General features: G+C 37.5%; 1 protein-coding gene across 2 annotated transcripts; it reads left to right on the top strand.

Annotated features, from left to right (window-relative positions):
• The first annotated feature begins 505 nt into the window (after positions 1-505).
• On the top strand, positions 506-23,808 carry unc93a (unc-93 homolog A). 2 transcript variants are annotated; one of them, XM_084377030.1, is made up of 9 exons: positions 506-640; positions 11,950-12,077; positions 13,023-13,204; positions 14,603-14,832; positions 16,560-16,685; positions 16,811-17,022; positions 20,143-20,278; positions 20,731-20,862; positions 21,060-23,808. In XM_084377030.1, exons 2-9 carry the CDS (start codon positions 11,988-11,990, stop codon positions 21,344-21,346), a joined length of 1,395 nt encoding a protein of 464 aa, XP_084233156.1. In that variant the 5' UTR covers positions 506-640; positions 11,950-11,987; the 3' UTR covers positions 21,347-23,808. The 2 variants fall into 2 exon arrangements, with proteins under 2 accessions (XP_084233156.1, XP_084233157.1); XM_084377031.1 differs by lacking the exon at positions 506-640 and having other exon boundaries at positions 11,828-12,077.
• Positions 23,809-23,998: the final 190 nt, after the last annotated feature.

Here is a 23,998-nt window from a genome sequence, read left to right as displayed (position 1 = left end):
TTCAGTAAGAAGGAAATCAGTGACGTCTAAACTGTCTGGTGCCTCTGCTGGTTTTCCTTTCCGCCCCCCCTGCCTAAACTATGACCTTTCCCCTTTGACCTCAGGTCTCCCTTCATTCTTCCCCTCTCAAGGAATGCACTTTTGAAGACGATAAGCTAATACAGACAGTAAACAAACTCTTAACATACTGGCAGCGTTAGTCGGACACACCCAGTCATGTTTGACACATTTCGCCTGAAGCGTCAAAACTACTTCTGATCAAAATGCATTAAACTGTAGTTTTGCAAATATTTTAGCTTCCTAAATGTGAAGTTCTGGATTCACTTTTTAAATGATTTGTCTTGTTTTAAAGGTGGATTCAAGAGTCTATGTTCACAATTTTCATTCAAAGGATGTGACGTGTCGACCAGTGTCGGTCACCTCTCTGTCCCTAGTTTTTATAAACAGAGTCTTTGTTTTTGGTGGGAAAATCAGTCTACAGCCAAACTTCACCCCCTGATGAACCCCTCCTTCACTCCTCATTGGGTTCAGCGTTTTCAATTCCAAAGTGACCATCGCTGCAGAATTTTATATGTGGAGGGAAATGGATCAGAGACTGGAAAACTGCTGACGTAGAGCTGGAATGACATTTGATGCACAGGTAAGCTATCTATCATTTGAAACAGCTAACAGCCATATGGGCTGGTCAGATAATGTTTGTTGTCGGATCATTGTATTGTTAGTGATTGTGTTGTTACAGTAATGTGCAGTAAAGTGAGCTACGTACAGTACAGTAGATGAAACTTTGAATGAACTTTGAACTTTGCTGGGCTGCTTGTGTTGGACCACAGCTGGAGCTGGAAAATAACCTCATGGGTGCCCAGAAAAATGATATCTATAGTCATGTCTCCTCTTAAATACTTAAGTTTGGTCTGGGGTTGTATTTTCAGCAGTACAGCCATGACTGAATGATCATAACAATATTAGAGGAAGATTATAAGAACAGTACAGGCAGCAGTGTCTTTATGATACTGTCACTTTCACCATGACACTAACGTGAATAACATTTAGTGCCTACTGCCTTTTAGGTTATATCAAAATATTCTTTTGACATTTTTTTGTTGTAATTAAATACCAAATCATTTAATTTTAACAACAAATGAAGGTTTCTTTACGACAAAACACCATATGATCATGTTTTAACAAGAAACTTGACTTGTTTTATGGTATGCACTGATTCTGTGATACAACAAGATAAAATTATATGTTTTTATAACAAGAAAAAAGTTTATTGTATTAACTGAATTTGGTTTCAATCCAATTTAGTCTTTTAAATGCATCAGGCCACACCTCCAAAGTTTTGGCAACCAATTACAGCCAAGCGTTGACTGCTAGCAAGAAACAAAACACAATTTTTGTCTTTTTTTGTCTGGGCTTATCAGATTATGATATGTACCAAATTTGGTGACGATTGGATGCAATCTGTGGCAAAAGAGGCAAAAAATGTGTTCAAAACAGGTCCAAACAGGTGCGGCCTGTATCAGTCACATTTTGTACACGGTTTGTACAAAGTTTAAAGCGAAAACTACTCAGTTGCCAGTTAAAAATTTTGAATAAATTAGAAAAAATGTATTCAGGTGTCAGCAGAGTCAAAACATATTCAGGATAAACTGACCAGAACTTTGTTTGGCATCTATGTTCAGGAGAAAAGAAATCAAAACATGTTATTGTAAATAATAATTGACTATTGTCGGCTACACCCAGTGACATCACTGTCCAATAATCAAAAACTAATTACTGATTACAAACAATGTTTTCGTCTGTCTGGTCGGCTGGATCTCTTTATTATTTATGGCTTAGAAGACTTTACTTTGAGTAATCCTGGCTTATTAAAATCAGATGTTGTCTTACGTGAGTGTGCTCCACCCCTGATATGATTCATATGATGCAGTTTAATTGATTACATACTTATTGGTTGTCTGACGAAAGCCTTTAACCTCAGCTGATTCTAATGAGAAACGTTCATCATCTGCAGTTTATCTGTTGTTTAGATGTTTTAATGATCACCATCTTTGTTCCGGAGGCGTTTCCTGCACGGACTGGAGAGGAACACTGGATACTTCAACTTATTTGTCATAAAAGCTGTCAGATTTAAAGATCTGGAGGCTGCCGGCATCTTCAATCCAGCGGGATCAGTATCGGTCTCAGACTTTAAAAACTCATATCAGTCAGAGCGCAGTCTGGTTCACACACAGGTCTGAGATTCCAAGAGGGATTTGGGGTGAGAGAGCCGGAGGATTGGGTGAGAAAAGAGAGCGAGTGGGAGGACGAAAGTGTGTGTGTTTGTGTGAGAAACTGTGTGAGTGCGTGTGAGAGAGTTTTTTCCCATGACTCTGTAGCAGTCAGTCAGGTAGCGGTCTGGGATTAGAGAGTGTGACCCAGCTCAATCTGGAGTAATGAATTCTTCCTGCACAGCTTTCACTGGCCTTTACCAGGCATTAGTCCCACTTTACCAGAGACCATCAAAAGAGAAAGAAAACCTAAAAAATCTTCTCCTTATTCTCCAATTTTCTGCAAGAGTTTGAGTCATAATCTGCAACATATTTATGATTTATGGTCAAATATATCTTCCAGCCATAACACAGTAGGGATTTAATGCATATCCATATTGTTTGCTGTGTTAAACACTGAATGAATGCAGCAGTGAGATCGTCCTCAACAGACAGACTGAGAAAAGGGCCCCACCTGCAGAGAGACACTGAAACAGAAACATTCCTGGAAAAAATAAGCCTCAATAGACACAGAGTTTGATTGACAGCTGATCTCTTTGAAGTGCTCTGCAGGAACACCACAGCTACAGTATGAGCACTTAGCACTTAAGATAGTTCTCATTCCTGAACATTAAACTGTAGCTTTAAGTGCTGCTTTATATTAAGGGACTAACTTTGTATTTCTATACAAGATTAAGAGTCGACAGCATGTTAGCAGTTCTGCAAGGCTCAGAAACAGAGTGCTAATGTTAGCATGCTAACATGCTACTTTACTTATTTATTGTTTTTCTGTTCTCTTTATGAGCTTTTGACTACTTGTCTTTATTCTACCATCTGTTTACTGGAATATGTCTTTTATTTATTTAATTTTTACTGCGGAGATAATGCCGAACAAAGTTTCGTTGTACCTGCGTATGATGACAATAAAGCAATCTTGAATCTTGCTCACAATGACAGTTATTACAACTCATTGTGAGGAGGAAATTAAGGTCTGTAACAAATTTCACATTCTGACTGTGTGTTGGTCAGACATAATAGATGAAGTACTCAGATCCTTAAAGGTAAAAAAATAAGACGTTCGCTGCCTCTGGATATCACACTAGAGCACCAGCATCTCAGATGAAAACAAATTCACTCAATAAAGTTGGGGGAAAAGAAAGCAGCATCTGAACACACTCTGCTGACAAAACTCAGATCAAAATGTAAAACTAGAGCAGCACTGACCCAACAGACCAACACATTCTATCCAGCCTAGTCCAGTATCAAACTCGATAGCCTCACTCTAAATTTTAATGGCTTATCTATAATTTAAAGGGGCACTACGTAGTTTTGGAGAAGAAATTAAAACTCAAAATTTTAATATTTCCAGTATTAATGAGGTAATAATACAAAGTCAGACATTTATTTTTTCCATAACTGAATAAACAAGCTGTTCTCAGAGGGAAATACGGTCCCAGAACACTGTTAGAAGCTAGAAAGGTGGCCACATATAAACAAAGTTAAAGAGTATTTAATTGTCTTGTCCTTTAATGTCAGTTTGTTTATTCAGTTTACTCAGTCATTTAGTTTGTATCAAAACTATATCTTCTGATTAAAATTTCTTACCCCAAACTATGTAGTGTGCACCTTTAAGATCACCAAATCAAGGATCCACAACAAATTGTATTCACTTATAGATACCAGCAACCTAAATATACCAGATATTTTTCATCAAAATCCATGCATTATTCTGTGAGAAATCAGTGAAAATGTCGAAAAACGGCCTATCTTGCAATGTTAAAGACAGCGGAAATTTTTTTTCCTGATCCATCCTTTTGTCCGGACCTGCACTAAAATTTAACGGAGCCTGTTCTGGGCCGAGACCCATCCTCCATCCAACTCTAGTGGAAAGCTGTTCTGTAGTTTTTGTATAATCCTGCTGACAATCAAGATTCAGTTACTGCATAGCCTAGTTCTTGCCAAAAATGTTTTCAGAAACATATTTCAGTGCACTGTTTAGCTGTAATATGAGAAAGATTCTTACCAGGCAGCCATATTAAAAAATAGTTGCGCAGCTATCCTGGCTACCAAAAACAAAAGGCCGGAGAAACTCCGATTACAACACACACAGAAAGAGAGTGATGTCATCCTCTGTTCAGGATGCCATTACTCCACTATATTCTTATAAAGCAAATAGTTTTTTGTGCTGCTATATTGATGTTCAAAATATCACATATTAAACTTTTACCAATACGACCACAAGGTAAAAATAATCCACGACAAATATATTGTTTCATTGTCAAAATATGCATTAAAAACTTTAAAAGTACTAGCAGCTAAATTGCTGTCAAGTCACCCAAATCCATTCACTTCCATTGTTTGGGCTTCAGAGGTGGATATATCAAAATAACTTCTTAAATTTAAATTCAATTTAAATAAAAAAATGTCTTTATGTAAAAATTTACTAAAAAATGTATTTGGCGCCATTGCTCTTAGTTTTTACCCCAAATCAAACCCACCCATCAAACATTGCTGCAGATGATCAAAAAGTAATCCTGAGTAATTCCACCTTTAAATTGCTGTGAACACATGAGCTCTCCATGTTTGTACCAGTAGACTGAGTGTTTTAAATTCTTGTGCAGTGATACATTAGAACAACATGTTATAGTATTAACTAGGAGACAGTTAATGATTAATAATGACACGCCTCTCTTTAGTTTGTGTGTAACAGAGTCCTCTAGTGGCTTACACAAATTCAAATTCAAATTCAAAGGGGCTTTATTGGCATGAAAGTTTAACAACAATGTTGCCAAAGCATCTGTCCAAACACTCAGACATAACATAACAAATAACAACACAAACACAACCAAGATTGATTTACATTAATTATAGATACAGTATATACAGTGTGCGTGTGTGTGTATGCATGTGCCTACGTGTGTGTGTGTGTTACACTCTCTCTCTCTCTGTCACACACACACACACACACACACACACACGCACACACACTCACCGCGATGTGTATTATTAAAGTGCCCTAAGCCGGTCTGCTCACAGAGCTTTGAATTCATATCTGAAGCAGAGCAGACATACCTGTCTGTCTGCCACTCTAATACCTGTAATTCTCTACCTCAGGGTCCGACAGAGAGAGAGTGTGTGTGTGTGTGTGTGTGTGTGGACGGTTAGCCAATAAGGCAGCAGTAAACTGTAGTTAAACCAACCAATGAGACGTGTGTTTTGCTGTGTGACTGTATAACTGCAGTCAGCTGTCTGTTGTTGTTGTCAGTTTGACTCGACTCAACCGTTTTACAGGAATGTTGAACACTCACACAGTGAAATGTACATCACCTCTTTGAACTGTGTTTGCTCTCCTCTTTCTGCACAGTGTGTCAGCGTCTAAAGGTTTTTACAGTAACACATTATTAATTCATCTTGATGATTAAGAATCACCATGCTGTCATTACCGAGACCGGGATCTGAGTTTAGTCTTTTACTCAGTGTTGGCTCTGATCCCGTCATTCCTTTTGTATCCATTTGATCACAGATAAAGTATTTTTCAACAGTGCAATGTTTTTTTTCTTTTCTTATGGGAAGATATTCACCTCAACTGAGACAGTTTGATCAGCCTATACGTTTTAAAATGGTACTGATTTTATGCAGTCAGGTCAGTGTAGTATTCATGATGAGCACTAATCAACCTGCAAAACCAGTGACTGTAGTTCGAGTCTGTGTTTCATCATTTGTAAGTGTGAAACCACTGGATATTTTCTAATGAGACCTCGGGGCATTTTTCAGACGTGTTTGAGGCAACCAAAACAGGTACTTAAAGCCAAACCATGATGTTTTCCCATCCCTAACCAGGTGGTGTTGGTGTCTAAACCTAACCAGATCATAATCACAGCGTTGTGACGAGAGAGAACTTGAAAATTGAACCCAAAGAAATGTTAAGTTTTAACCTGTCGATGGTTTTGTAGACGCTTATGTTGCTATGATTTAGGAAGGGACGGATGTTTGGGTCCTGTTTGTTTATTGTTGTTATTTTAACCTACATATGCAACTTAAAGGTGCACTATGTATTTTGGGGGGAGACAATTTTAATCAGAAGAGAAAAATCCTCACTGACTGCCTTTTTATGCCTAAACAAACACTCTTTTTCATGACCAAATAAACAAACTGACCTTAAAGGACAACACAATTTCATACTGTTTTACTTTGTTTATACATGGCGGACCCTGCCACCTTTCTTGCTTCAAACTGTGTTCTGGGGACCTTATTTTCCTCTCAGAACAGCTTGTTTATTATGGAAAAAATAAATGTTTGAGTTTGTATTATTACCTCATTAATATTGTAAATATTAAAATTCTGAGTTTGAATTTCTTCTCCAAAAACTACTTAGTGCCCCTTTAACTTCACTTAATGAAAGCATGTTACTTTATCCTGAACCATGATCATTTCCTAAACATAACCAAGTAGTTTTGGTGTTGAAGCCCTGTAACTTTTATTTTCCTGTTGTCACCCTTGCTTTTTTATAAGAGAAACCACGGCTGGAAATATTAGTTTGAACTTGGCAGAGATGGCAGCCGTTGGCAAGAAGGAGGTTCACATGCAGCATAACACAACATGAACAATAAAGAGTAAAAACACAGTTGACAGTGTGGGAGACAGAGATAGAGGGAGAAAAAATGAGGGTGTGAGCAGCGAGGAGTTGCAGAGCGCTGTGACGAAAAGGCAAGATGGTAAAGAAATAAATATATATGAAAGAATGAACCTTTAAATTCAGCATGGCTGTTTCTTCAGAGGATTTATAAAAGGCAGCTGTGGATTGGAGGGTAAGCTGTAAAAGACTCCTGGTGAGGTGAGAAGTGTGCGTGTGCAGCTGAATGGGGCAGAGATAGCACTCTTTATATAAAACAGACATCTAAATCCTCTGCTGGGTGTATGTGTGGGCAGGTTCGAGCTCTGGAACATACTCTTCACCTTATGGCAGGATATTTCTCAACAGAGATTACGGATAGGGATTCTTACAGGATGATGCTGGGGGAAGCTGCAGAGTCTCAACACTTCAAGTCAAGTTTATAAAGGAGAATTACATCAACGGTTCTGTTATCTTAAAGTTTTTGGCTTTATCTGATTATAAGATGTCATCTCAGTCATGTTATTTACAATTGCCAGTGAGGAGATGTCTTCACACCCTTTTCTTGAGTAACAGAAGTAGATAACAATGTAAAAAGTCTTCAATATGTATTAATTCTGCATTAAAATTTTGTTGTTGTTGTTGTTTTGAGTTATGTACTGTAACAAATGTTTCCAACAAGTTTACTCAAGCTGGCAGTATCCTTTTAGGATAGGGAAATCAGCCAACAAGACTAAAGTTAACGTGAGTAATACTTTGAAACCTTACCTCGCCTGTGAACATTTGAGTCATGTCCGACAGATTTTCATCCGCCCCAAACAGCCAGATTACTTTACTGTACACTAGCCATAAGATAACACTTGCAAACAACGGTACACACTATGGTTGTGTATGTCTGTGTCAACTCTCACTCATCTCAGCCCTAACCAGGGCCTCTGGTTCCCCTCTCCATTATGTTCATGAAATAAAGCAGATTTTCCCCTCCAGCTCCAGTCAGCAGTCAACATTACAGAACACAAACACCCAACAAAGGAGGTCACCTCCACAGATCACTGCAGTCAGGCTGATAAACAGGAGTGAAGATACATTTATTTTTGTAATCCCAAGAGTTTAAAAGTAATCTCTGAGCTCTCCTGCCAACAATAAACGTCTCCGGATCAGAGCAGAATCTGACGTGACACCAGGTGTTAATCCCTCCAAAAGGTCCGGCTCTGCACATGACTCTAGTCGGCTCTGAGCAGCTGCAGCAGCTATGCCTCCCTGCACCATTGTTTTGTTTTGATAGAGAGCCCCCTAGTGGCAGGAGTTACATATTAAGTCAAAGCAAAGAAGCAATATCAGATCAATTCAAAAGTAAAAGCACTCATTATGTAGAATAGTCATATATGAGCAGTGATGGAATGTACATTTATTCAAGTACTATACTTAAGTATAGTGTCATTTTCTGCTATTTGATACTTCCACTCCACTACATTTATTTGATAACTTAAGTTACTAGTTACTTTACAGAGAGCCAAAGCAGTATATTTTCAAATGTATCTATTTTATCCACAATCAGATAATCGACCCTCACAGTATGCAGTGCATACACACGTTTGATACTTTATCAGATACTTTGAGACTGTGACTCAAGTACTATTCTTATGGGTGACTTTAACTTTTGCTAATGTAATATTCTATCACTATATCTTTACTTTTACTCAAGTGTGACTCTTGTGTACTTTTTGCAACAGTGATTATCAAATCATTACTACTCATGCATGAAGGGTCAAGGTGGAGATAATTTAAACTGCTCTATAAACTCTTTAGGAGTTTAATCTTTAACAATGCATCATATTTCATAAGCTCATCATATATCTATTTCTTGTAAAAGATAAATTGTATCGGAGTAAAAAGTATTATATTTCTGTCTAAAACAGAAATACTCATGTAAAGTACAAGCACCTTCAGAGAGGTGAACTGAGGGTTACTGTACAGGAGAAAACGTGATGAAGTATCATATAGGAAGAACCACATGCTATAAAATGAGTTGGCCTCCATCTTCCTTTATGGTTAAATAGTTACTCATTCACAGTAATTACAGGGGTGTGGTAGTTACACTTTAAATCTGAGTCACATAATAAAACAATTTCAATCTTAACCAGAGTTTGTAAAAGGGTTAGGCTATTATATCAGGTTACTGATGTTTTTGATATCATGCGACTTGTGGGACCATTTGCCAAAACAAAGGAAGATAAACAAATATGTATGCAATAAATATGTGTATACATATGTATATATATACTGACGCAGATTCAAAAGATGCACTGTGTGTTTATGCATATTAGCACTTTAATAGCCGTATATAGGTTTTGTAATTTGTGTAGCATGAAGGATTTTACATATTTTCATTCCGTTATACAACCTTGAGTTGTATAATGAACATAAATTACTGGAATGTATATCATCCCATTTCTGATACATTTTCTAAAGCAGGGCTGCCCAAACTGGGGCCCACGGGCCAAAGTTGGCCCAATACAAGGTTCAGATATTTTTAGTAAAGTTCTATTGAACATTAAATAAAAAAATAAAATAAAATAAAATAGATATATAAATTGATGTTAATGTAGTTATTTATATCATTTATAATCTTTTTAATCTAAGAACCACCTTGCATCTTAAAAATAGGATACAGCACAATATAATAGGTGTTTACTTTTGGCTCATGGCCTACCATAAAGTTTTAGTTTGAAGGCAAAAATGTGGCCATCCCTGTTTTAAAGCACGCCTTTCAAATGTTGATTAGGTTATATACAGTAATACTGCATCTGTCAAAGTTTTTAGACTTTATTAGTGGACTCTGACTCCCTCTGTTGGTCAAATACTTCAATGAAAAAATAGTCAGAGTCAAAGATGTGTTCGACTCAGGAGCACCTGATTCCACCTACAGTCAAGGAGAAAGCCACTGTAATGTCCTGTATATACTGTGCTGTATGTGTCTTTGTATTGACTCCTTTGATCGGAAATGTTCAGTTTGAATTAAAAAAAATCCAGTAAACATATGAGACTAATTTTTAGTACTCCCATAATATTTTTTGGATTAGATTGAATATTATAGGCCTTTGAGTCTATCGTTTGTGTATCGTCTGAAGTGGATGCACCAGCTCAACCACATGTCGAGGGTGTAAATAACGTTTCAAATCAATTTGCAATCTCAGGGTTTCTGTAGTCTATTTTTATGAGTTTTTTTTAAATTGTCTCCATTGACTTCAGATGTTTCAGAGAATGCTGTAATGCTGTAGCTGTTTTGCTGTGAAGCTCCAAAAATGTTTTGCTGACTATGAAACTTCACCTGACTCGAGGTGAGTAGATAATGACTGAAATGTTATTTCTGGGTGAACTTTTCCTTTAAGAGCTTCACACAGAACACAACTTGCAATCGGTAAAGCAGGAAACAGCTATGACACATCAGCTGCATACGTCTTTCAGAAGAATTCAATGGACACACCAAGCTGTGTCTTAACAACAGGGCGGAGAAGTCTATAAAAAATAAACTGATAAAATGACAACTCAACACTGGAATGACACTGCTCATTTATTTTCTAGAGTTTCTGTATGTAAAGAAGTGTAAAATCAGGAAGTCAAGTCAAACACTGTTTATAGTCCTAACCAATTGGAGTTTATTTTAGATAATCCATGTAAAGAATCATTATAATTAAGTTCCAAAGTCAAGATGTCAGATGTCAGTGCACAACACGTCATCACCACAGCTACTATCATTTTATGATAACTGCAGATTATGACTCTCGATGACAGCCAAGCATTTAGAGTTTCTTCATAAACTATTGAGCTGTATCTTGTATCTTCAATGGAGTGTGACCTGCCACCTTCCTGTCTTTTTTTTTTTGTGGCAGCTTTTCATAATATCACAGATGTTTAAAACTTCTATATGTTCAGAGCTCTATAGCGTTTGATTTTCACACCAATACTAACCCTGACTCTAACCAACTTGTTTATATTCTGGGAATCCACCAGCTTCCTCACCGATACCAAGGTCATAAATTCCCTGTACTTGAGCCAATTTTAAATCCTGTCTTAACACACATCTATGTACAGCTGGTTTTCAGTCTCTACCATTATTAAAGCTGCAATATTAATTTGTAATGAATCTGGCTGAAATAACCACTGAGGTGAAAGCACGTACGTCACTGTTCTTGTTACGTTGAATACGACAAAAACAAAGAAAAAGTCCACCAATGAATAATTTATCTGGAACTATGCTGCTTCTCTGTGCTGATATGGACCGGTTGACATACTTGGCTGACATGATTAGTCTCGTCATAACTTAATTTCCTAATCTGTCATAAACTATTTCCTAACAGGTGAAACTGATAACCAATCCAATCCACTGAACCCAAACACACGTCCACATTTCCAAACTTCTTCAGGATGGAAAAGCCTCTAAAGCAGCATTCAGATCATCACTGGACACAGAAATGCTTCAGCCTGAAGCTTAGTTGTTTCTCTCTGAGTGCAGCTGAGATAACAGAGAGTGGACTACAGTGTCCTCATGTTTTTGCCATATTCCTCAAATAACAACAAGCTATCATGTTGTAAAATCGATGAGCTGGCGCTGTCGTAAAAGAGAGGTATCAGAAATGACACGCAGTAAACCTTTGCTCTGTGTCACTGCTCTTAAATGTATGGAAACGTGCAGGAAAACACTGAAGAGGAAGAAGGAAAGTTTGTGACATTTACAGTCAAAATCACAACGATTTAAAGAGGAGAGGGAGTCTGATATGTCCTAAATACGTCAAAATTCCACTTGTGGGAGGTAATGCAGAGGCCAAATGATAAGGGATCCCCCATGTAACACTAAAAATCATGTGTGTGTGTATGTGTTTGAGTGTGTGAGGGCTGGACTTTGTTCTCAGCTGTTTGACTTGACCAGTGTGACTTTATCACAGACAGTCATTTCCTGCAGAGAGAAACTCCTCTGACTTCACTCTGGAGCTTAGCAGCTGCTGTATGAAGACATTAATCCAACAATAAACCTCTACTTCAGTTTAAAGTTTTTGTTTTCATATGTATACATTTTTTTTAATCTAGAGGGTCTGTGGAGGTCTTGTTCTTTTTGAGAGGCAGCCATGATCAGCCGTAACTTCAAGAATGTGTTGGTGGTGTCCGTCGGGTTTCTGTCTCTGTTCACGGCATATGGAGGCCTGCAGAGTTTACAGGTAGGTGGAGGACTTTATTTTTTATTATTGTTACATAAAGGTCATCAGAATTATTGTTCATTACAAACACTCCAATGAAGGAGTATCATGGGTATTTAAGGGATTTAATTCACGAATTAATTCAACTAATCAAGGGATTTTTAATTAAATGCTTAGAAACATAATTTACAGTGTTACTAATTAGTAAAGTTAATGGGTTTTGTCCAGATCAAGAGCTTTTTAATATAAACCCCTGAATTGGAAATAATCTCCCTTTAATGTCATTATATTGGAAAATTAGTTTCAGCCCTTAAAACTGAAATAATTGTTCATCAAAATCTAACATCTTTAAACAGCATGAGTCAGTGTTGTGGGGGCTTTAAGGAATTTATTCATGGAATGATACATGGAGGGACAATTAGTAAGGACTTTGGTGCTTCATTTACAGCCTCACTCACTGGCTGTTCATGAACTAAATGTTACTATACAATCAACATGTCTCAAACGAAAACATTGGGAAAAAATCATCTTTCAAGATCTGGAGAAATGGAAAAATCGACCTTTTGTTTCTTCACTAAACAGAACAATTCAATGATCAATAACACAGTATTGATATCAGCTGATCTTTCATCTCGTTCCACCATATTTCCATATTTATGTGCTGAATCTGCGACTCTTACATGAACTTCTTAGTTTTATAAACAGAAATCCGTCTTGGTTGAATGAAAATGTAAACCATATTACTGGCATATCAATCAATTATATGAATGTTTCAATGTGATGCAGTGTAACTTCCAAACTTGACTTGACAGAATAAAAAATTACTCTCAACTTTTAACAGTAGGTCTCCTGCAGAGACCCACTCATATTCAAGCCTCCTTGAACAATGTTGAGAATAAAAAAAAAGTCACTTTTCTTGAACGAGGCCGGCTCTCATCTAACGGATTCCTGTCCCTGTCTGTGCAGAGCAGTCTGAATGCAGAGCAGGGGATGGGGGTGGCGTCCCTGAGTGTCATCTACGCCTCCATCATCATCTCCTCCATGTTCCTGCCTCCCATCATGATCAAAAATCTGGGCTGTAAATGGACCATTGTTGCGGGCATGGCCTGCTACGTCTCCTACTCCTTCGGAAACCTCTACCCCGGATGGTAATCGACCAAGTCGAACGATGAAACCATCATTCTCATGGTGGCTTTCATTGATTATTATATTTGTGCATTTCTACTAAGTTTGCCTCTGTTCATAGGCCATGCTATTATTAAGACTCAAATGAGACACGCTGGAGAACAAAACTTCATTACAAAATAAATACCGATAAAATAAAATATAATACTAAACTACTTTAAGTAATCCTTTCACTCCTGAAGAGTTTGCAAAAAAAGTTTCACCTTTCATTCATGCAGGGTTAAGTTTAGGATTAGGGTAAACCTTTCCCTGAGGTCAAAGGGCAACAGGACAAATATGAAGCATGGCACTATTTTGACACATCTAATAATTAAAAAAAAGAATATTTTCTTACGTGCATGCAGATAGCTTTGATTTTATTTGGCCAGATTTTCAAGTACCCATCGCAGAGATTTTTGTCTCCACTTCAGTGCTGTTAAATCATAGAAATCTAATTTTTAAATAATTAAAAAATCTGGTTCTATCTGTGCGGCTAGACACCGGGTTGGTGAGAACAACTTCTGTATTTACACTAGCTACAGATCTTAAATGTGACTTGGTGCGATAAGACAAACTCAGCTACATTACAGTGGGGTCGCATGCTACTTCACCGAGCTGCATCCCAGCTGAGTAAAACACTTTACAGAGGACCTCTCGACGGGAAAACAGATGAGTTGTGTTGATGGTTAAAACCTGTTAAACAGTATTTTAACCAAACCAAAACATTTGCTTGGATGCTATCAAAAACTCCCATCACTGCTACCGTTCCTATCATGAATACGACCAACCCAGTGAGTGATGATTTGTAGGTCAGAAGACAGAAGTCCAGGCTGAAATCCTAGGTTTGAAAAGATCTGATGTAGGGTCTTTTTTAAATGTAACCAGAGCTTTAATGATTATCTGATTAATCAGTGAGTGGATTGAAAGAAAATCGGCAACTTTTTTGATAATCAATTATTCATTTCAGTCATTTTTCAAGTAGAAATGTCTTTTGGGTTTCCGACTGTTGGTTGATAAGAGGAATAATTTGAAGATGTTACGTTGGGCATTTTCCACAATCTTTTGACCATTTACAGACTGAACAATTCATCGATTAGTTGTGAAAAAAATCAGCGTGGGGCTGCAACAACGATTATTTTCATTTTCAAATACTTGAATAATTATTGAATTTGAAAACTAACCAATTAAATCTTTACATAAGAGAAAATTATGCAAAAATGTCCATTACAATATCCCAGATTACTTGTTTTGTCCAAAGAGAATTTAAATTTTTAAAGACATTTGACCAAAAATATTCCAATCGATTATCAAAACTATTCTTCTCAGCGCTCAAAAATGTTAGCAATGCATTAAAAACTAAACCCTCCTGTGCTCTCCCACAGGTACACCCTCATCCCCACCTCAATAATCCTGGGTTTGGGGGGCTCTCCTCTGTGGTCGGCTAAATGCACCTACCTGACCATCTCTGGGAACGTACAGGCTGGCAAAGACGGCAAGAAGGGCTCTGACGTCATCAACCAATACTTTGGCATCTTCTTTTTCATCTTTCAGTCATCGGCTGTGTGGGGAAACCTCATGTCGTCGCTCATCTTCGGACAGGACACCAATATAGGTAGGAAGACCCCTGAAACTTAAGTGTGTACACTGTTTCATGAACTGCCCAGCACTTTTTTAAAACCTATTACCAGAGAGAGGCGTTTCTGCATGTCTGAATACAGTGCATTAATGAACTGTAGTGTTTGTTGTTTTCTCCCAAAATCAACATATAGTATTTGAAGTCAAAGTCCTGCCACTGCAGGACAAACAACTACACATATAGTACATACTGCCATGTGTGTTTACAGCTCAAAGGAAACGCTATCTAGCTCATTCCATATTTTGTTTATTTTTCTTTTTGTAACATGATGAGGTCATTCTATTATCATAGCTGTTTTAACACCACAGCACCGTGAGTTGTGTGGATCTACATTGGTCTTGAATCTTTCCCACTCCCCGACACCTACAGTGCTACACAAACCCATCAGTGTACAAGGTCTAACTGGTGGCGTGCATCTTGTGCCAAGAGATGATGATGTTGCATAGTATGCAGTTTATCACTTTATTGGTGTTAATGCTTTCCAGCTTATCAGCTCAGATGTTGACGGGCATTTGTTCTTGTGCATTTCTTGGAAGTACAACACAACAACTATTTATTACAATACTTTTTCCGTATTGTTTTATGGCAGGCTGTTTAGATAGAAATTGGAATTACATTGTTTGTTTAAAAAGGCTCCACGTGTTTATAAAATGTCTGGTTTATTATTTGAAATTTACCTCTTTGAACAAAGTGAATACATTTTTCTGCAACACATTTACAAAATTTAACAATAACAATTGATAGGGGCTCTACACAAAATGATCATTTGAAATATTATACAAATTAACATTTCAACTTATTAAATGGATGCTTATCATCCTTTAAGGACCTACATATGTTTGAATTTTGTTAATAACATTATTTCAGTGGGAAGCTCATGTCTTTAAAAGGGCAATAAATGGGATTTCCGCAGAAACACTGGCGGACTCCGCCACTGCATAAAAAGTTGAAGCTTAAAATCTTACTATTAGATAAAATAGCATAAGATAGCATAAGATAAGATAGCATAAGATAGCATAAGATAAGATAGCATAAGATAGCATAAGATAAGATAAGATAAGATAAGATAAACCTTTATTAGTCCCACAATGGGGAAATCTGCATTATTACAGCGGTAAAGGGGTAATTAAGGGACAATATGTAAGAAGTTTGGTTGAAAAAGTACAAAAATTAACTAATTATCAACAGAATCTGAATAAATAGCTGTTCTGACATCATGAAGTTGTGTTTCAGAGATATCTAGTGAAGCCCCGTTAGCTGCATGGCCAACTAAGCTAGCGAGCTAAGGGCAGCTACAGTTAGCAATATTAGCGTTTACTCTGATGGTCTACTGGTGGTCTATTATTGATGCAGTAACATGTAAGATGTATTTTAATATTGAAGCTGACTTGGGTGGTTTAATTCACTGTATAACAATGAACTGTATTTTATATCCTATTAAAGTTTGTTTTTTTAAAATCTTAAGTAACCAGTAACCAAAGGTACTAAAAAACTGTAGTGGAGTAAAAAATACAATACTTGTCTCTGAAATGTAGTGGAGCAGGAGCATAAAGTAGCATTAAATTAAAGCACAAGTAAAGTATAAGTAACTCAGAATTGTACTGACACTTAAGTACAGTACTCGAGTAAATGTACTTTGTTGCTTTTCTCCTCGATGAGTAGCATTTATTAAAGTGAAATGAATTACTGTTGTTTTTTGACAGCTGACATCCCACAGGAGGTGTTGGAAACCTGCGGAGCGGCTGATTGCGGCCTCGTTGTCAGCAGCAACAGCACGACCACCAGACCTGCTAATAAACTTGTGTGGACACTCGTCGGATGCTACATCGGTAACACCACAATTGATTTTGTTATTACACCCAAGACTGTAGAAAACCAGTAGCTCTCTCTTTAGCACCAGAATACTTTTGCAGCAACATTACATCAGTGTTGTCTGTCATATGTTGTGTGGTAGGTGTGGGTTTGCTGGCCATGCTCATTGTGGCAGTGTTTCTGGACAACATTGACCGGGACCAGGCCAGTGAGTTTCGTGGGAACCGGGAACCATTCTGTCACACCTTCCTGGCCACGTTCAGACTGCTGAAGGACTGGAGGCTGCTGACCCTCATCCCCCTCACCATGTACAGTGGCTTCGAACAGAGCTTCCTCTCCGGGGAGTACACCAAGGTGAGGAGCTCTCCAAACATGGACCATGTTATTGTACATATTGTTGAAGTCTCGATCTGTTTACATGACATCCTGAGAATTTCACCTCAATGGCGTAGATTAAAAAATTGCGAGGAGCAACAGCAATTTTGAGGACCCTTACTTGAGTATTATCATTTCCTGCTACGTCATACATCCACTCCACTACATGTCGGAGGAAAATATTGTATTTTTTACCCGTTATATTTATTTGAAAACTTTAGTAAGTACACTGTACACTGTGTCAGTGCACTGGATCCGTCAATTGGTAGATCCCTAGTTACATACATGTAAATATGTATAATTCACTGTTACTTGTAGTTTTGACACTTAATTATATTTGATATCAGATATGTTATTCAAGCACTATGCATATGGATGGCTTTTATTTTTACCAGAGTAATATTTTAACACTTTATCTTTAATTTTTACTCAAGCATGACTTTTGGGTTTGTTTCACAACACTGGCAATAACTTTAATTACATGAATCCCTGAAGATGCACCTATTTTCATGTCAACCAGCTGCTGATGATTCCTATGAACAAAATAATGGATTAATGGTGACATTTTGATGGGGCTTTTAGACTGAAATTTTAATCATACTTTGGTAGATCCACCCATTTTTACTCCTACCAGCAACCTGACTGGTACAGTAGCTTACAGGTGACAGAAGACAGGGCTAGCTCGATAGATAATGCTGACATCTAGTTACTTCCTTTGACCTATTTCCTGAAGATCTATGAAGAAAGAACATGGTTAAGTCCACTGTCCCTTTTCAGTTACAAGACATTTTCACATTTATCTCAAGATTTCATATGAAGCTTTTAGTAGATGTCACTGGTGTGACCTACTTTATTATTATTTATTGGTAGGGTACTGTAAAACAGTAGAAACCCAAATGGATTAAATTACATGAGTTAGTGGGTTTTAGATGACTGACAACGTGGTTTGATGCCCTGTGGCAGCCATTTTGTAAAATGCATTTCTCATTAATATTGTCACTGGTGTTAATTTCCTTATGGGTGACACCAGTTACCAAAAAAATATGAAAAAGTAATTAAGTTTTCATCAATGTCTTTTCATGAGTCAATGAGTTATAGAAAAATGTGGTCTATCATAATGTTAGATGAGGAAGTCAAGTGTCAGACAAGACCTTTCAAGAGTGGACGTTTCTGTAGAATGACCCTGGTGGGTGATGAAAAAGCTCCCAGCATCCTTTCTCTTTCCGGTAGAATTCAGCATGATAACTACAAAGTCCAAAACGTGTTGCTATTGACAGTTTTAAGCTTTGTGTGCATCTGAAAGACTAATTTTTCTGTCTGACAGCTCTGATAACTCACCGCCAGCAGCACACTGTTCAGCTCGTCTTCCTCGTGCCTGACAGCTCGTCTTTTAAATATCAGACTGGCACGGAAGGCACCTACCTCCCTGTCAGCCAATCAAATGTTCCCTCCTCCTCCTCCAACTCCTCCTCTCTTTCTCTGCGTCTGCCCTCTGATAGGATGACATTATCGTAGACGCGCCCACTTGAAGTGGCAACCAATTAAAATGATAAATGACAACACGCTGTGATGTTATGTCGGTAGTAGGCGACACATGTACACAGATGACTGTGCTAGCAAGAAATAAAATCCATTTGGCCACAATCCCCCAACCTCAGTGCTTTTAACAATGAATTTAAACTGTTTTGTAAATTTTGGGAAAAATATTAACTAAAAATCTAATATTATATTTAATAAAATATCTAATAAAATTAATAGGCCCTGAATGTATCAACCTTTAATTCATATTGAAGACTATCTATGTATCTACGGAAGCCCTAAAGGGCCATGCATTCATACATTTCATTTCCTCCGTTTTCCCGTGATAACGAGCTAATTTCATTTGTTTTCTCGAGATCTCAAGTTATTATCTCGAAATAACAACTGATGTTTTCCCGAGATAACAGGATAATTTTCTTGAGATCTCGAGATAACGAAACTTTGTTTTCCCGTAATAACGATATAATTAATTCGAGATCTCGAGATAATGACTGTGATATGATAGGCCTGAGATTATGGAGACGCCCGGGACCTCGTAGCTGGTCAGCTATGTAGTTAACGACGACATCAGGCTCACTTAGATTGCGCCGCCGATATAGCTGAAGCCTTGCTAACCGTCTTTTTAGATTACACACACTAATGTATATATTATCTGTAATAGCAAGGCATAATGCTATTTCAGCCTGTGTCAGACCTTGATTGAAAAGATATGTGATGTGGTGATCGATATGCTCCTGCTCCTCTGACATTGCTACACTGAATGATGTTTCCTGCAATGATTTAATAAACTACACCATGGTTTTGTTTTCTCAAGATCTCAAATTAATTAATCGTTATCTCGGGAAAACAAAGTTTCGTTATCTCGAGAAAATTATCCCATTATCTCGGGAAAGCGACAGTTGTTATTTCGAGATAATAAGTCGAGATCTCGAGAAAACAAATGAAATTACCTCGTTATCACGGGAAAACGGAGAAATTAAAATGTATGAATGCATGGCCCTTTAGGGCTTCCATAGTGTTCAATTTCTGATTCATTTATCTTATTTTATTTTATTTCCATCAATAACATATATTATATATTATTTTACTCTTCACATTTTAATTTATTTCACTAGCTTTAATAGTTTTATTATATAGTTTTGTTTGTTTTATTCGTATCGTCTTTATTTTGTTTTCTCCTACTCAGCACAGCCCAAGTGTGTTCCTTTTCTATACCATTACTGAAGTGCCTTGTTGTTTCTAACTATCTTGTTACATAAAGCATTTTTAAAAGGAGGAGTGGTGTGACCGGTTTTTAAATACGTTTAATGAAACTAGTTTACTGAAACTGGTTCAGGGACTGTTCCTTTACAGCTTCGTTAGATGTGTAACCACTAGGGGGCAGCAGAACTCTCAAACAAGTGTTGACCAACTTGTTCCTGACTAAATTATCTGGGTTTTATTAAATGATCCACTTCTTATCTAACTTTTACGAAGTGGATATCCATTGAATATGAGGTGTTTATTTATATGTGGATTTATATTAGATGTATAATTAATCTGATTCGTGTTTCTTTGCAGAACTATGTGACGTGTGCTTTGGGGATCCATTACGTTGGCTTTGTGATGATGTGTTTCGGAGCCACTAACTCTCTCTGCTCCTTCCTCTTTGGGAGACTCGCTCGGTACACTGGCAGAGCTGCACTCTTCTGTCTGGGTAAAACCTCTTCTATACTTTTATAGATACGGTATAATGTACATGGGATGATTTTTATACTAAAATAAGTACTGAGTGCCTTTTTAGAGAGTTTTTTATCGAGACAGTTAGGACTCATCTACAATGGAAATGTTTGTCTGAAGCTTAAATGTCAATAAATAAAAGGAGGAAAAAAAAGAAAATTAGGATTCCTCACTTTCTGTGAGATTTTCTGCCATAATTTACCAAAATTGAGTCTGACCAGACCAGGTGGCTGTTTTGGTTATTTTAAATAAGATTTGGCCTCATGAAACTTTCAATTTGTCATCAGCAATTCCTCACACATTATTGGTTACTGAACCAAAGAAAAATGCACTTTTATAAATATAATTATACAGTTAAAAGAGACTAGAGTATTGAAAACCTGATGAACTGCTGATATTCATTTGATTTGCACATCTGTCTATTTTCAGCTGCCGTGAGCAACTTCGCCTGTATCATTGCTCTCTTGTACTGGAGGCCTAATCCTGACCAGCTGCCTGTCTTCTTCGTGTTTCCCGCTCTGTGGGGAATGTCTGACGCTATCTGGCAAACTCAGACAAATGGTAAGAAACTCCTTTGTTCTCCCAAAGACATGGATATTATGAATCCTCAGAGTGATTTGTATGATAGTTTTTTAAGTATTTTAGACTTTAGGCTTCTTCAAATTTCTTATAAATAATTATTAAGATCATTACATAATCAGATATAATACAAATGCTGGACTTTGTCTTTGGTCCCTCATCTGCTCTCTTTCCTGCAGCTCTTTATGGCATCCTTTTCCCCCGGGACAAAGAGGCGGCATTCGCCAACTACCGCATGTGGGAGTCACTCGGTTTCGTCATCGCCTTTGCCTACAGCACCTTCATATGCCTGGAGTATAAACTCTACATCCTGCTGGCCGTCCTGCTGCTGACCGCCATCACTTACCCCATTGTGGAGTACTACGAATACAAGCATCCCACACAGCCTGTGGAGGAAGGGGCCTACCTTAGTCCCAAGGAAGTCATGGAGACAGATAGCAAGATCATCTGCCAGACACAAATGTAGAGACTCAATTTTAAGTGTTTTTGTTTGTTTCTTCACATCCTGGTCAGGCCACTGAGCTGCAAGTCAGGTGTCTGATACTGGAGCCAAATTGTTCAAATGACTTAAAAAATGCCACACTGAATAAACTTACAATATGGGATGAGAATGATGGAGAGGGTCAGTCAGACACTCAACACTAGAACAATAACACTTCTTATTTGATGAAGTCTTTGTAGCTGTTTTGGGTAAATTATTATAGCTGATATATTCATATACATATAACATTATAGGTGCAGGATATATTCTGGGTATATGCAGGTTAAATATAGATTATATCTGTCGTGATCAACAATTTTATCCAGCCCGTTATTTCTTTTTACAGTGTTTCAGGTCTGCTGTTTCTGGATGAGCCAATGATCAAACCAACATTATTTGTACAGCTACAAAGCAGAATTGTGTTACATTTTTTATGAATGTAACTACTGCAAGTGATATTTCTTACTGAAGTTGTATACTGTAAATTTAAAAAAAAAAAAGTTGAAAACTGCAAAGTGTAAAATAAATGTTTTCAGTTTTGTGTCAAAATGAAATAGAAGTGGAGGAGGGTCCACTACGACATGCATGGCTATTGTTAAAGCAATGAGCTGACAACATGCATAGTTACTGGTGGACGGGAAACATGTCACTAATAATTTTAGTATTACTGAGTTTGATTTTTATAAAATCCAAAACAACAGCAAGAAACCTTTAGTTTCTTTTCTTTTTTTTTTATATTTTCTTTTTATTTGAGTAGAAAATCAACAGTCACAAAGCTTCTTATATTGTGCACTTTTGTATTTGTAACCAAACAAAACTAAACGATACAAATAAAAAACAAAAGAAGCAAAACCAGGAGAAATCCAGAGTCTGTGTGTGAGAGCCAGGAGGTTTACAATACAGTTGATGCTTTTAATTGAAATCTGTTCTATGAGTTGATAAATTCAATCCACCCTTTCCAGCATTTATCAAATATGTCCGTCTTGAGTCTCAAAGCAAATGTTATTTTTCCAATTATTAATGAACCTTGACTTATCCAATTCTTCTTTACTAATTATTTTATCAGAGTGATATCGCAGCTGTAAGATTCTAAAGAAATCCTGGCTAGCCAAGCTGTATTGCTCCCTCAGGTCTTGGAAGCTTTTAAGCAAGGATCCAAGAGATCCAAACAAATAGTCAGACCCCTTTCCTGCTATATTTTAAAGGTTGCATCCAATGTGTTTGGAGCCTAAAAGTAGGCCACCCAGTGGATCAGTGAGTGAGTAAAGTATTTAGCCACTTTAAACTAGGTTTTGAGTGAAAGATCTAGCCATGGGTTGGGTTTTTCCCCCAAGTGGTCTTTCAACTCGCTGTCTCCAGTAATAGCCTATAGTAGGACCTTGACCGAGTACTGGCTTTCACTCGACTTCCACATTGCTGAATAGTCAGGGTTGCATATATTTACCAAGGGTTTAATCTGAGCTGCTTGGTTTTAGGCAAAAATGTTTGCAATACATCTTGAAAGCTCCTGCTGATGTCATCCAAGTCATATTTTATTCCACTTTGATGGGGATCTCTCATCTTATAAAAAGTTCTCTTGGCTTGCTGCTTCTTTTTTCTATAAGCCAATAATTCTGTTGATTTACTGCCAACCTCATAATGTTTCTGTTTCAGGACTAGCACTTTTTAAAAAATGTCTCATGATTGGATATTATTTATTTGAGTTTTCACCTGTTGCATTTCTCTAGCAAGGTTTGGGTCCATAGTTGTCTTGCGCTCCCTTTGTAGCCTTTGTAGTTTTACTTCTAAACTAATTAGTTCCTGTTGGTTTGTTTTCAATGCAGCTGTTTTAGCAATTATTTCCCCTCATAACACTGCTTTGCAGGCATCTCAGAAAACAGGAGGAGAAACCTCACCGTTATCATTTCTTCCTCCATGTCCTCCTCATCTTCCCATTTAATATGGAGGAGTTTAGCCTCCATCATAAAATCCTGCTTTTAAAATGAAATTCTATTTCAATCTGAACTGGACAATGATCTGATATGTCCATTACTCCTATACTGCATGACTTAACCACATGTACATCCTTGTGAAACATTAAAAAGTAATCGTTTCAGGAGTAAGTAGAGTGGGGCGATGGAATTCCCTCCACACATCAATTATACCTGAATCTTGCAATATACTGCTGATGTTTTTTGCTGAGTGTGCTTCTTTGAGGACTGGACCTCCAGGATCAGTCCAACTTGGGGTTCAGTCTGACATTTAAATCTCCTCCACAAATCGTTAGACCCTGGGCTTGTGTTAACAGTAGATCAAAGATTTGCATATATAAGGACCAGTTTGCTCCAGGTGGTGCATATACATTCAGAAAGGGGGCCTCAATCCCCTCTAATCTTCCCCCCACCATAATGTATCTTCCCTCCATATCTTTGATTTCAAACTGTACTTCAAAATTAAACCTGATTGACACCCCCCTTCTTGGTCCAGATTTATATGAGGCTGAAAGAACTTGGTTAATAACCCTTCTTTTAAGTTTAGCATAGTCTGGTTCAGAAAGGTGAGTTTCTTGAAGAAAAACAATTCCCACCTTTTCCCTTTTCAGTTTACTCAAAGTTGGCAGACGGAGGTCAGAGGGGTGATGACCACCAATTTTATTTT

This window comes from Pagrus pagrus (genome assembly GCF_965226575.1).
Source record: "Pagrus pagrus genome assembly, chromosome: 16".
Lineage (NCBI taxonomy): Eukaryota > Metazoa > Chordata > Actinopteri > Spariformes > Sparidae > Pagrus > Pagrus pagrus.
Note: the sequence above shows the minus strand (reverse complement) of the source record. Positions and strands in the feature narration are given on the sequence as shown.